Source organism: Pyrgilauda ruficollis, unplaced genomic scaffold (assembly GCF_017590135.1).
Source record: "Pyrgilauda ruficollis isolate IOZ18807 unplaced genomic scaffold, ASM1759013v1 scaffold10, whole genome shotgun sequence".
In the NCBI taxonomy this organism is placed as follows: domain Eukaryota; kingdom Metazoa; phylum Chordata; class Aves; order Passeriformes; family Passeridae; genus Pyrgilauda; species Pyrgilauda ruficollis.
In genome coordinates this window covers 8,684,931-8,698,766 of record NW_024508101.1, presented here as the reverse complement: position 1 = coordinate 8,698,766, position 13,836 = coordinate 8,684,931, and the positions used below count along the sequence as shown (strand labels likewise).

Below are 13,836 nucleotides of genomic sequence, written 5' to 3'. Positions count from 1 at the left end.
CATGCATCTTTCCCTTCTCCTGACCTCCTCCTCCCAGCACCCATTTCAGCCTTTTTTGACTAATTGGAGCAGCCAGGAAATGATCCCATAGGTAAAACTGCTTGGCTTGGCATCTTTGAAAATGTATTTTGAGCTGCTGCAGGAATATCAAGGTTGTGTCATGAAGTGGTTTGGCAGTACTGATAGGAAGAGCACTGGATGTACAAACCTTACCTGTGTGGAGGGAGCCAGGGAAGTTTTAGGAATGGTTTTGTGGCCTGTCCTGTTGGAGGCTCCTGCTGACAGTGACCTTCCTGTCCGTGGGCAAAGCAGAGCAGGAGGTTGTGTCTCTGCTGCAAGCTGAGACCTTTCTTTCCCAACCAGCAGCTGTTAGGGCTCCTTTGAAGTTATTTGGTAAACTGAGTCATAGGAAAAATTCTGAGCTATTCATGTAGGAGTGAAAGATGCCATGGGAATTTTTTATAGGAGTGTAGCTAACACAGACCTCCCTGAGCCCAGTTGTTGATGCCTAAAACTGTTTGCAGGAGTGAACTCTGGTAATTACTTTTTCTGAAGGCATTTCCACCCTGTTTTCCTATGTTTGATGATGCTGCTAAACAGAAATGATCCTGAGTGTGCCTCTGTTTTCCTTATGCTTTCGTTTATTTCCTATGGGCACAGTCTCAGTCCCACTATCAGGTAGTCTCAGAAGAAGATTGTTGTAATTCATGGCGTTTTTTTCCTAACTAAACCAGAATTTGGCAGAGAAATAAAGGCTTTTGTACTTTTGGACTTGAAGAGTTGAAAGCTCTTCTCTGGCCCTATGGGAAGCATATATCAGTGGTGCTAATTATAATCCCACGACAAGCTTGCTCCCTCACAGAGGCAATAGGAAGTATCAACTTCTCACTGGAACTCAGCTCTGTGCTCTGCTGATTATGTGTAGCCATGGCAGATACTGGGAATGGGATTCTATTTCTTATCCTGGCCTTTCTACTACTGCTGTTCTTTGACTTTCAATCTCGTTACCAGCTTTGGGGAAAAAGCCCCTCAACCAACTCAGAAGACCATTTAGGCTGTTTCATTAGTTGTATTGACAGGGTAGTGCTGAGTTGGACAATAATTCATTATGGTCAGTGCTCATGGATAGTGTGTGGTGGGGACTTAGCTCTTCCTTACAGACAGAACTGAAGGCCACACCTGGAGAGTGTTTGCTCTTCTCTTTCCAGTTGCAAACCCTGTGACATAAAAAAGGGACCTGATTAGTGCATTAGGCCACAAAAGCAGATATGGATGGGATGGGAAAAATGCTCAAGTAAATGTGGGGAAAAATAGTTGTGGCCCAAATATGTTTTTGGGTTTGTTTTTTTTTGGTTTGGTTTTTTTTTTTTTTTAATATAATCTTACTTTGAGAATGAGCTCTGTGTCCCAAGTTGTTTATCACAAGGGTCTCCAGAAGAGCTTTGTTGACCAGTGTGGTTGTGTGCAATAAGATGCTTTGATGGTTGTTTAATGAATTTGTGTTCTGCCTGTCTTGGAGCATTTTCTTGGTGCTCAATAGAAAATGACAATCACTGGATAAAGAGCAAGTGCTACAAGGGGTTGAGCAATAACTCAGCTTCTTCCAAAATGCTAGAAAAGATGAATGACTGCACGTGGTGAATCATCACTGGTGTGGTTTTTCAGAGAAGCAGCCAATGTTCCTTTGAGACTTGATGAATAAGCAGTTGCTGCAATTTTTTGTCTGTGTGTGAAGTAGCCTCTTCCCAAAATGCAGCAATGGTCACAAAACAAGAAAAACCACGTTAGTGGTGAATATGGGTTTCCAGGTGTCCCATTAATTTTTTTTCTGTCACACAGTTTCCAAAGATAATTGCACTGGTTAAATGTTATCAGCTCTGTAGATGTCTGTTAGTAATTATGAGGATTTGGGCTTCTTGTGTTGTGGGAAGATACCATAATTATGGTTTCAAATGGGTAAGAGGAAAGAATATGAAGGGACCATGTCAGGCTGACTTTCTGAAAACAGACACTTTTGCTGTGGGTATTTACTGGCATTTTGCTTCGTTATGGTGGTGGCAATAATTCCTGGGGGTACTTGTTAGATATTGGGGGTGAGGAGAGAGATGATTCTTCAGCTGTTGTGGGTAGAGATGTGTGCTGAGTATGCTTTTGCTGTCTTTTCTGTAACTGAATTAAACCACTCGAGTGCTCCACAGGTGTGCAAGCTCCTGGAGCTCTCCCTGTCTCCTACGCTGGGAAAGCAGAGCGATTGTGAGGGATGGTCTGAGCAAACCCAGCTCTGGCTTCCCCAAGGTGCTGGATCTGAATTTTCTGCAATCGAATGTTGGTTGTCTTATTTGAAGAAGTGCCTAGTAACTTCCTTGAGCTCATTAGTTCTCATTTCTAATGATTTTTTCCTTTTATTAGGAATACATAATCCGTGTCCAGAGAGGAGTTTCTACAGAAAACAGTTGGCAGGTAATTTCTTAAACTGTAGTTCAAATAACCAGGATTCTTTTTAAGGAAAAGTTTGAAAATTGCCTATTCTTAGCTTTTAAAATTTGAGCTGGAAAGAGAAATGTTGATTTGGAATTGAGAACATGAAGTGCTTGAATTCTTTTGGTCAAAACTAAGAGAAAAACAGTGTTGCTGCCAGCTACAGAAGGCATGTTGTCTGCTGCTATTCTGAATATTCCAGGAGAAATTCCTGTTATGTGTTTCTGCTGTGTGTTGGTACAACCATAATTTTAAAATCTCAAATTCCAGTTTGCATTTCTCAGTGCTAAAATCACAGCTCTGCTTATACCAGACCAATAAAACCAAGAAGTAGTAATGAAGATGAATGTGAAAAGTTGTTACATCTAATGTGGCAAAAATGCCTTGTTTGCAGACAACTTTGCTCACAAGTACTGTTTTAAGATAATTTTTAGAAATGCATTTTCTGTCCGATCAAGTTGTGATTAAAAACTTTTTTTCGCTCTCTGGCAATGTGACATAAATCCAGCAATTAGTCATTTGTACAAACATTGCAAAAGAAGATGATTGTAAATGGGAATTAATTTTCTCTTGTGGGATTTTGAGGAGTAAAATGCTAATGGAAAAAGTAATTTGTTTCCTGAACTTTGTATTTGATTTTGCAGATTGTGAGGCGATATAGCGACTTTGACTTGCTGAATAACAGCCTGCAGGTAATTTTCACTCTTCATATATGAATAAAAAATGTCATTAGAAAAATATGTTCAGAATTGTGATATTTTTGTATATTGTGGTGAAAAAATAAAAGAATTCACCCAGCTGTAAAGAGAAACTGTGACTTCAAATGTAACATGAATATGTACTTATTCACCCTTAAGTTTTCTCTTGTAAAATTTGAATTTTAACATCATCAACAGGATCAATTTATATAGAAATGGAGGAAATTGGCAGATACTGAATCTTTCCCTTCAGTCCTGTGACTTGTTCCGGTTTTATGTGTTTTTATTTGTTCCTCCTTTGATTTGGAGAAAGCCAAGGCACATACCAACCTTACAAATTCAGCATTGAAGTGCTATGTGTCTCATTATTTATATTCGTCTAAAAGCACTACCAGATGCTGCTTCTCATGTGATGGTTTTCTGTGTCACTGAGGAGTGTTCCTTGGTCAGACACTGGACTTACTGTGTGTTTTCTCCTGCTTTTTAGGACAATTATTTCTTTTTAGTTTGTGTGGGAAAAAGCAGAAGTGTGAGTGTGTTTGGGAACAGGGGGGAAGCAGCAGTGATTAACATCTACAGGAGACAAACTCCTTACTTGAGATTTCCATACTGGGCAAACAGGATAAAAAGTGAGCGACACGATTTGAGGTAGATTTTTGTGACTTAAAAAATTTTCCCTTGTTAAGTGTTTCATGAATTCAAGAGCTTAATATTGCTTCCACTTCCTCCCCCCTCCCCAAATCAAATCAACTATCTGCTTGATGAACCTCGGGGAGCAAAACCCTGCAAGTGTTGATTTGTGTGCTCTGAGAGCCCACTGTAACTGCTTCCTCTGCTGCAGGTGGATGGAGGCAAATCAGTCATAATTCAACAGATGCAGCTTGGTTGCCTTGTGGAATTAGTCTGTTAAATGTGCAGTAGCATTTAAGTAAGAACTTTTATCATGACCTAGAAGCCTTCTCTGTGATGTGCTGAATAAATGCAACACAGAGGTGTCTCCTGCCCCAGAGACATCCAAGATCTAAAATTAGACAAACACCCATGGGAACACAAGGAGCTGAGTTGGTACTAGTCATCAGAGTACCTTGGGGTCATTGTGGTCATAGTTTTGATAGAGATCACAGAGAAAAAATTTTGTGAAAGTCTATAAAAAGAAAAAAAAGTTCACTTTGCAGCCACCTATAACAAGCTGCTCTTAACCACGGGGGAACAGAATGTGTTAAGGCATGAAAAGGCTTTGTTGCCTTCTCATTTACCTTTCAAATGAGGCAGCCTTAGCAGAGAAGGCAATGGACCTTTAAGACTTAAAATCCAGAAATGACAGGTACTGCAAAGTTAGGTCTATGTGGAAAATCTATTAAGTGAAGGTTAATAGGTTATGTATGATGGGGTTTAGAAAGGAAAAGCCTTTTTATCTGAAACAAAAGTGAATTATAAAATGTAGGGTCCAGGAAATTATCTGAGAGCAACTTTGCAGAGTGGGACAAAGGGGAGATTTGAAACAAGAGAAACTAAGATCCAGGACAAAAATGTCAGCTGCTTGGATGACTTGGATGACTGGAAAATATTAAAAAGACTTATCAAAATGTACCTGTAACTTTAATGGGAGGATATGAGAGGGTGGCTCAATTAGCAGGGCGTGTGCTTCAGCAGTTGGTCTCCTCCCGTGGCTCTTTTCTCCCACTGTCTCAGAGTTTTTTTATAAATTACTCTTTGTGATGCTGGAACTGAACTTTCCTCATCAATTAAGATAACGCCACACTTCACAGATATTTCCATCCAAAACTCTAATCAGGTCCTGTGACATGTTTTAAAACTCTTTAAGCTCTCATCTTGTGTATATTGAAATTAGAGTAAACAAACAAAACTCTAAACAAATAAGAAGATTCCAAACCCTATTCTTTTTCCTTCAGAGCTAAAGATCTGCTGGAGCTTCTTTTGGGTTTAAAGCCCAAGTTCTCCAAGTTGTTGTATTATATTTGACCTCTCTGTGTGTTTGTGTGGATGTATTTGAGCACAGCTGCAGCTGAGTTGGAATGCGAATTTTCTATTCTTAATCTAGTGCTACCTATAGTAAGGATTGATAATTAAAAAATTGTCTAGGCTAGGGAATGCAGTCCTGCCAATTACCTTGGAAAAAATTGAAGTGTATATATTTGACCCTGATTTGTATCAGAAAGTTTCAAGACAGGTTCCCTGAACTCTCAGTTGTACCAGATTGAAAAGCTTCTTCCAGTCAGTTCTGCATTTTTCCTCTTTACTTATTTGACAGAGATCAGTGGAGATCATTCTTCTGTTTTGTCAAGTGAAGTGCTGGTACTGGAAGTACTGGAATTCACAGCAAGATATCTGGCTTTTGTGAAGCATTTTATTGCAGCTTTTGAACAGACATTCCTGAGCAGGCTGTGGTTTGAAGATAAGAATGTTAATTCCCAGGTTCTTCAGTGGCGAAGCCCATCCTGGCTCCAGTGGTGAGCTGGAGCCACTGAGAAGCAGGGTCTGAAAGCATGTGAGGTCTTTGCAAGGTCAAGCCCTCAGTGAGGTGTTCTTGCTGCGCTGTGCTGTGTGTTTTGGCAGATAGCTGCAAAAACCTGGGCCTGGATGTTACTTTCTGTTGAAAAATAGCAGAAATCTGATTTATAAGTTTTAAAACAAATAATAGTGGTTGGAAACCCTGTAAATTAGAGTCAGTTTCTCTCTGATGGTAGCTAGCTGTCAGCTCAAGAAGGTAAAGGTGATGATTTGACATGCTTTTTATGTGAGTATTCTGGTAAGTACTCAGTTCCTGTTTAGAAACTCAGTTTTTAATCAAAATGAGTGGTCTGCCAAAAGAGAGTTCTGTTTGCCTCTAGTGCTAAAACTAATTTGGTGAATTACTGGCCGTAAGTGATACATGGTTGCTTTTGGTTTTTTTCGCTGGTTTTTATTAATAGCTTCTGTAATTCAGACATAGTTATGGTTCTTTTTCAGTCCATAATTTGAAGTCAGGAAACGAGAAGGAGAAGTGCTAAAGTTAGCAGAGGACAACTCCTGTGTTCAAATGAAGGAGGTAGAAAGGAAGGGGAATGCTCCTTCTGCCCCAGTGTGTTGAACTAATCCGTTACTCTTTCCACTAGTTAAAATGAAAATTGTTCACCCAGTCAACACCAAAAGTCCCAGTCTTCTCCCTGGTGAACTGTTTGCTTTAGAAATGAGGTTATGGCATCTGATGTAATTGATTCCTGCAACGTGTAATTCTTAAAGATAGCTCCCATGGAGATTCAGCTTACCCAAGGCAGGTGCTTTGATCTGCAGGACAACGATGTTTTAACGACAGGAAAAATGTGTTCTGGCAATTCACATGACGTAATTGGATCTAAACACTAAAGATGATCTCTTTGATCTGATTTAGACAAAGCTTTGAATTTTTTTCGTTGTCCTGTTTAGAAGGATTTCTCTGATTTTTTCCCTCAAGTTTTGGATCTCTTGTGTCAGTATAATACAATTAGTGTACATCCCCTGGTAGATTGCAGCTATTTCTGGGTTGAAAGATGTATAGATGTTTAAAAAATGTACAGGAACAAATTCAGAAGATAAAATGGAAATCTGCACCATATTTGAAATTACATATTAAAAATACTAACAGGGTTTAACATTACCTACAAATACATAGCGGCAGATGAAAATTACTAATCTGCACATGATGAAATAAGAAAGCATTTAATCTTACCCAGAAAAAATGGTCAGGTGTGAATTGTTTTGTGCTCTGGCAGAAGAACATCATGGAAAGAACCTGTCTGAAAATTGTAGCTATTTAGTGTCTCAAAGTTTCGGGTAGTGATCTTAAATGTATGACTCACCAGCAAAAATTTGTCTCCTTGTATTTTCAGTGTTGTTCCACTTACTAATCTCTTCACAGTGGGATGTGAGCTGTCATCTGGCTCTGATAATGGTGCTTAGGAAAAATAGAAAAGCTTGTACATACACAGTACAAAGAGAGTTATCCAGTTGTTAGCTTGCTGCTGGGAAACTTTTGCTTTCTGGGTTACTAGTTTTATATCCTTGAGGCATTTTGCGAGCAAGGTTAGTAATTTTTCCTCTCTTTTTAAGATCTCAACTCTAAGTCTACCTCTTCCTCCAAAAAAGTTGATTGGAAATATGGAGCGTGAATTCATCGCTGAGAGACAGAAGGGACTCCAGGCTTACCTGGATGTAATTACTACCCATCACATACTGTCCAACTGTGAACTGGTAAAGAAATTCTTGGACCCAAACAGCTATTCTGTAAATTACACTGGTAAGTAGAAAATAAAAAACTGTGCTTCACTTTGACTTCAGCATGTGCTGTGTATCTTCTGTGAATGCTGGCCAGGATCTGCACTGAAGCATGGGGGGAACAATCTTCAAAATTATCCTACTGTGCATGTGATTATTTATGATAATGCTTCTCCAGCTCTGTGCATGGATCCTGCTGGTTTTGTCAAATATAAATATTTGAATTATTTCACAGAGGAGTGAAGAGGGTCAAGATCTGTATAAGCAGAACTTGGAGGAGGGGGGTTGGTGAGAGTGACATCTACTTTTGTAATTCGTAATAAATGAAAAGAGTTGCTCTTGGGAAATAATCTTCCTGTCAGAGTCTGAGGTGGAGTTAAGTTTGTTAGCTTAGTGTTCTGTTAAAACAGCCCATTTTCTGAACACTGAATCTTTCAAGAATTGTGGTTATCTTGTCTAGCTCCTGCCCTTGCTTTAGGGTGTGAGCTAATTTAGAACTAATTGTTTGAGCTAGGTTGAGTACTTTTTCAAGGCTAAACTAAGCTAGATACCCTCTTCCCACAGATACTGGAAGGTCACTGCATTCCTTAAAATGATATCCAGTGATCAGTTTCTTCATTACTAACTGTTTATTCTTTGAATTTGTCTTGCTTCAGCCATTAGATATCAATAAATATTTGTCTTGCAGACTGAAAAAACTTCCTCTTAGTGATGAAACCCCCTCCACAAATTTAGTTCATAGGCAAACCAACTCTTTGCAAAATGCAAAGCTTGTTTTCTTAGAAGCAGAGCCTACTGAAGCAGGAACTCACTGCTTCCTTTTCACTTGTCTTTTTTTCCTCCCTTTATGTAACATTCTTGTGTCTTCAGCTTCAAAGTGCAAAGAACATTTCCCAATATGATAAGCTGTGCAGGAGTTGTAAATTATTAGTGACTCTTTAAGGATGCAGTTTGTCTGTCTAATGCTGAGCAAGCAGTTTAAATTCTCAAGGAGGCGTTGTGATTTCTATGTTAATTTTGAGCACTTTCATCAAGATCGTTTTTCCTGCAAGTTGCTGAGAAGCTGGTGACACATGTCATTGCCCATGGTCTTTAGAGACACCATCAGTTTGTCATTTCCTAAATACTGGAGCAGAGAGATGATACTTATTACACATTTTTTCTAGCATATTTCTAAAGAAAGAAGATACAATGCAGAGAGATCAGTGCATCCTTACCTTTTTGCTGTATTTCTATGCCATGATTCCCTTGGCATGATTCCCTTTCTCCCCCCCACTTCTCATTGAGATTTCCCCTCAAGTCACTTCATGAATAAACCAGTTGTGTTCCCAGCTGTGGGAGAAATCACTAACCAGATGGGTGTCCTCCCCCATGGCCCCCAAAATGTATAGAGACTCATGATAGCTGGCCAAATACGTCTGCCTGCACAGAAAAGGGCACAATAACCTATAGTGAAACAGAACTAGTTAGTTTACATAAACTACACTTAGTATTAGCAACATAGATGGATGTCAAAGAGATAAAAGCACTTTTAGAGATGCAGCAGAAACATTTGATGTCCTAATGTTGTGTACACCTAGTGTGGGAAATCTGAGCTGTGATTTAGACTTGGAAATGTAGATCCAGTACAGATAGAATGGAGATTGGTAAGCTAAGTTTTCCAAGAAGTGCTTTCTCTGTTTTCTCTCTGGATTTGAGTTACCAGGTTAAAAATGCAAATGCCCTTTAACTGTGTTTTTATCTGATTTCCTTTTGAATTGATTTTGCTGACTTTTAGTCTGAATACCTGAAGGCTTCCTTCTGGCATTGGGCCTTACCTCATATGTGGATAATTACATTATGTAGTTTCTTAAAACCATTTAAATTTTTTTTCTTCTTTTTCTCCCTCTGTCTCCTTTTTTTTCTTTCCAGAAATTGCCTTACAGCATGTTTCAATGTTCTTCCGGTCAGAGCCAAAGTGGGAAGTAGTTGAACCATTAAAAGATATAGGTAAGAAGGACATGTGTGCGTGAAAACTTCTCAATTTTTTCCTCAACTATGAGAATTGTGATAAGATTCCAGTACTGTCTTTGCTTACAGACCTTGTCCTGCCTGGAAGCTGTGTGATTTAGCAGTGTTTAATTAAAGCCCCTGCTGACTTTTTTCTTTACTTGTTTCTGTAGGTTGGCGAATACGTAAGAAATATTTCTTAATGAAAATTAAGAATCAACCAAAGGAGCGGCTAGTGTTAAGCTGGGTATCTATGCTTTAATTTCATACTTCAGTCTTTCTCAATTTCACTCAAAGTTTTATTTTGACTACCATGTGTGAGTGATGGGGGGAGAGTTTGAAGAGCTCAGGCTCTGAGAGAGCTTTGGAAGCCCTTAGGTAGATGTGTGGTGTGGAATTTCTTGTATTTCTTTTCTCTGGTGGCAAATCCAGTTTGGAAGTTTCTGTGCCTGGTCATTTGTTCCCAAACCTGCACCTCAGGATTCTTTTCTTGTAGTGATGTGGCTGTTGACCATAATATAAATGTGCTCACTGAAAATAATGAACCTTTTTAAAGTCATGGGTTTTCCTACTCAGATCTTTACTTGTACTGACAAACTAATAGGTGAGGGGGGCATGAATTGCTCCCTTAATGAAAGTTGCTTTTGCTCCTGTGCTGAAATGTGTTGCCCTGTTGGCTGTATGAGCACAGCTGTTTGTGAGACTTCACGGAGAGCAGAGGTCACTGAAGCCTGTGGGAGGAGGGAGGTTTTTCTTGCTGCAGAGGAAGAAGGTGCCTTATCAGTTCCTAATGTACACAGTCCCCCAATTTAGGGTTGGCAAAGTTCATGCAGTGGTAGTAATGCATGTCAGGTCTGTGGGAGGAAAGAGGCAGTAATACTTATTTATGGTCAGGATGTTTGTATGGCCTTATTCAGCCTCCTCAGGTTTCATTTTCTGTGTGTAATTTTCTTGCTTGCTCTTCAAAATATGCCTTCAAACATGTGTCCTAATTTGCCAGGGTAGAACACTGATCACATTTTCTGTATGGAATGCAGCATGTATTCTGATGCCATTCTTTTCCTGTTTACTTCCAGGCTGATCTTGGCCCTGATAAATACTTGTCTGACAGAGACTTACAGTATGCTGTGAGACTTCTTTCTTCCTGTTCTGTGAGTACTGAAGATTTTTAAATTGTGCTAGCACGAAAGTGTGTATCAAGGACTGATCTTGGAAAAGCACATGTAGCCTAGTTGGCATAGTTTGTAATTTTAGAGTTGCTTTCATTAAAGGTTTGCAGACCTTTTAATTACATTTCTCATATGCTATGAGGTGACATGTTCTCAGCACAAGTAATAATCCTGCAGGATTATTAAAGGAGATTCAGTGTTGTGGTTGATTTGATTTTTTTCTTCTTGTGCAGTACTGTGAAATCATGAGCTTTTATTTAATCTCCTCAACACCTTCAGGCTGTTAGGATAGTGCTGCTTAGGTGTAATTGCTAATCCATGAGCTGGGATATTCTCAGGCAGCAGTGGATGAGGCAGTGGAACGAGTATCATTATTTTTTAGTTCTTTGGACTCAAGACAGGAGCATCTTAGTAGAGCTGCAGTGGAGGGTGTGCAATTTAAGCTCCTGTGAAATGCCACATTATAAATCCAGTAGACATCTCTGCCTGAAAAACTGGCATTTGACTACAAAAGGAGTCTCTGGAGTCTCTCTTTAAGGATGTTAAGCATGTGAAAGACTGGCTGAAGTATTTTTTTTTTTTTTGTTTTTAATTTATATGTTAATTGAGTAATGTCTTTGTGAAGTTTTCTTTGCATTTACTCCAGGTTAAGACTGAATAACTTGAGTTATTCCATGCCACTGACAGAATCCAATGTACTACTTTAAATATACAATTCAGACTGATCTTTTCTTACTTGTGAATTGAACACAAATGATTTAAAAAATTCATCATCTAAAATTTACCTTCAGTTTCTTCTTTTGGCAGCATCCCTATATTTACAAAATCACTTTTGCCACTGCCAACGAATCTTCAGCGCTGGTTATTAGACCATTCAGTGAAAAAGGGACACTAAAGGACCTTATTTATAAGGTAACATCTTCCCCCTACCCCCAAGTCAAATGGCACAACATATGCTGGAATGTTTCCATACATGTTTTTTATAAAAGTGTTTGCCATCTATTGCTAAGCAAACTAAGACAAATAATGACTTTTCTGGGCATGATACTTGATTTGTGTGTTTCTTTTAAAGGCAAAGCCAAAAGACCCATTCCTGAAGAAGTATTGCAATCCTAAAAAAATTCAAGGTCTTGAACTTCAGCAAATAAAAACATATGGAAGGCAAATATTAGAGGTAATTTTTTTTCTTTATTTACCAGCTTTTTTGATTTATTATTTTGGAATCTGACTGGTCTAACTACAGAAAGTGGGCAAACTTTGGAGTACACAAGCTTTATATCAGCAGGAGACTTCAAAGCTAAATGTAAATAGAGCTGAATTTAGATATATTTGTGTGAGACCATTTAGGACCCCCCCAAAAAAAATGCAGTTGGTATGTGTGGAGTTTAAATGGGAGAGAGGTGATAATATAGTCTGTTCCTTGTGTAAAAAGGGAAAGTAACTCATAGCCTGCAGAACATGTACCATAAATTCATGGTTGTTAGTGTATTTTAATTTTTTTTTTTACTCAAACTATCATATTCAGTAGAATTTTAAATTTTAGTTTCCAGATCTCTTTGGGAGGTGTCCATAAACCTGCTTTGAGGATCAGCATCAAATATTGGTTTTGTGAAAAGTGCTACCAGTGAAATGGGAATGAATAGTCAGCCAAAGAGGATGTAGATAGAAGATCAAGTTGAGTGAGCATTCCAAATGGGGGCCTCATTTATTATGTGTCTGCTTTAGTATTGGAGCATTTAAGTTGATGATCTTACAGTCTTGAGAACATCAGACCATCTTGTGATAGTGCTTCTCTATTCGATTTTTTTTCAGGTATTAAAATTCCTCCATGAGAAAGGATTTCCTTATGGCCATCTTCACTCTGCCAATGTGATGCTGGATGGGGATACCTGCAAGTTACTGGATTTAGAAAATTCCTTGTTGGGACTCCCATCATTTTATCGATCATACTTTTCCCAGTTTCGGAAAATTAATGTAAGGCTCAGACAAGGAATTCACCTGACTCTTACGCAAATCTTATTCTCAGCCTTTGTTTGTGGAGAACTGACTAGAATGAACAAACCTCTCTCAAGCCCCTTTTGTTTAATCTGAGCTTTGCTCCATCAAATTGCTTTTCTGCTTTCTCCAAATCACTGTCTGGCTGCACAGCAGTTCTGTTGCAGCACACTGGAGTGAGGCTGGGGCCAAAGGTAAGCAGGTAGAGGGGGAGTGCAGGTGAGTGTTTTTATGACAACAGTGCCAGCATAAATAGAGGTAAAATGCAATTGTTTTAAGATCTCTTTTCACCCTGGTCTGTATTTCACAGGAATTTGCATATTGTCTGCTACAGTTTCACTTGTATGTCTGTACAGTGAGCATGGCTATTTACTTGTGCTTAGCTGGGAGCAGTAATCAGCCTTGTCTTTGGTGAGGACTGAAAATTGATGAGATGCTTGCAGATTCCAGCTATTCAGAGGTTATTTTTATTTTTTGGGGGGTGTCTGTTTGACTGCAGGCTTGCAAAGTAAAATATTTATCTTACTGCAAAAATATGAAAACAAATTTGCCCTGTTGCAGCAACATCATTCTCTGCCTTTAGGCTCTCATTGTAATAAATTCTGTGCAGCATCACGAGAGAGCTGCTTGCTGACCTTGCTAAACAAGTTCTACTGTGTTGTCGAAGAAATGATCACAAGTTCATGGTTAGTCCAAATCTGTTAATGCCATCAAAGCCTTACTGTAAGAGGAGCCTCTTCTGCTTAAACATTGTTCAGAAATCTTGGAAATATGCTGTCTGGGAGCTCAGCGTGTATGTACAGCTTGCACAAACCTAAGGAGGAGCAAAGGAGACTCTCCTAGCTTTGTTTGGCATGCTTTTTTTCCCCATATTTTTATCTACTTCCCTGTAAAGTGACGGCTGGTCATTTTATGAATCTCATTCTTTGCTGTTTGACTTAGCTAGGAAAGTGCCCTTGGTTGGGACTTCGGTTGGTGTGTAGATCTCTAAACTGCTTTGTGAAGAGTTTACTACTTCACACATTTTTGCAGAACATGACTACGCTGCTCTCCCATTTGTACCATCTTGTGCAGAAAGACAACAGAGGCTGCTGTAGCTTGCAGCACGAAGATTTCATCTGAGCTACAGTTATGCAGGGAAATGGTTGTGGTTAGCAACTGCCTTAATGGTTCCTCTTTTCTGTCTTCACATGCAAGATCACTGGGTTAACCAGTTGTGAAAAACTAACAAGTTGTGGTTTTATTTTGTTGTT

At 39.1% G+C, this 13,836-nt stretch overlaps 1 protein-coding gene across 1 annotated transcript in view; it reads left to right on the top strand.

Annotated features, from left to right (window-relative positions):
* PXK (PX domain containing serine/threonine kinase like) overlaps positions 1-13,836 on the top strand; it is a 32,778-nt gene that overhangs the window by 5,697 nt on the left and 13,245 nt on the right. Inside the window, 9 exon segments of the mRNA XM_041462368.1 lie at positions 2,410-2,460; positions 3,123-3,170; positions 7,266-7,452; positions 9,342-9,419; positions 9,593-9,666; positions 10,496-10,570; positions 11,396-11,500; positions 11,661-11,762; positions 12,401-12,562. Of these exon segments, the coding sequence (XP_041318302.1) occupies positions 2,410-2,460; positions 3,123-3,170; positions 7,266-7,452; positions 9,342-9,419; positions 9,593-9,666; positions 10,496-10,570; positions 11,396-11,500; positions 11,661-11,762; positions 12,401-12,562 (882 nt within the window).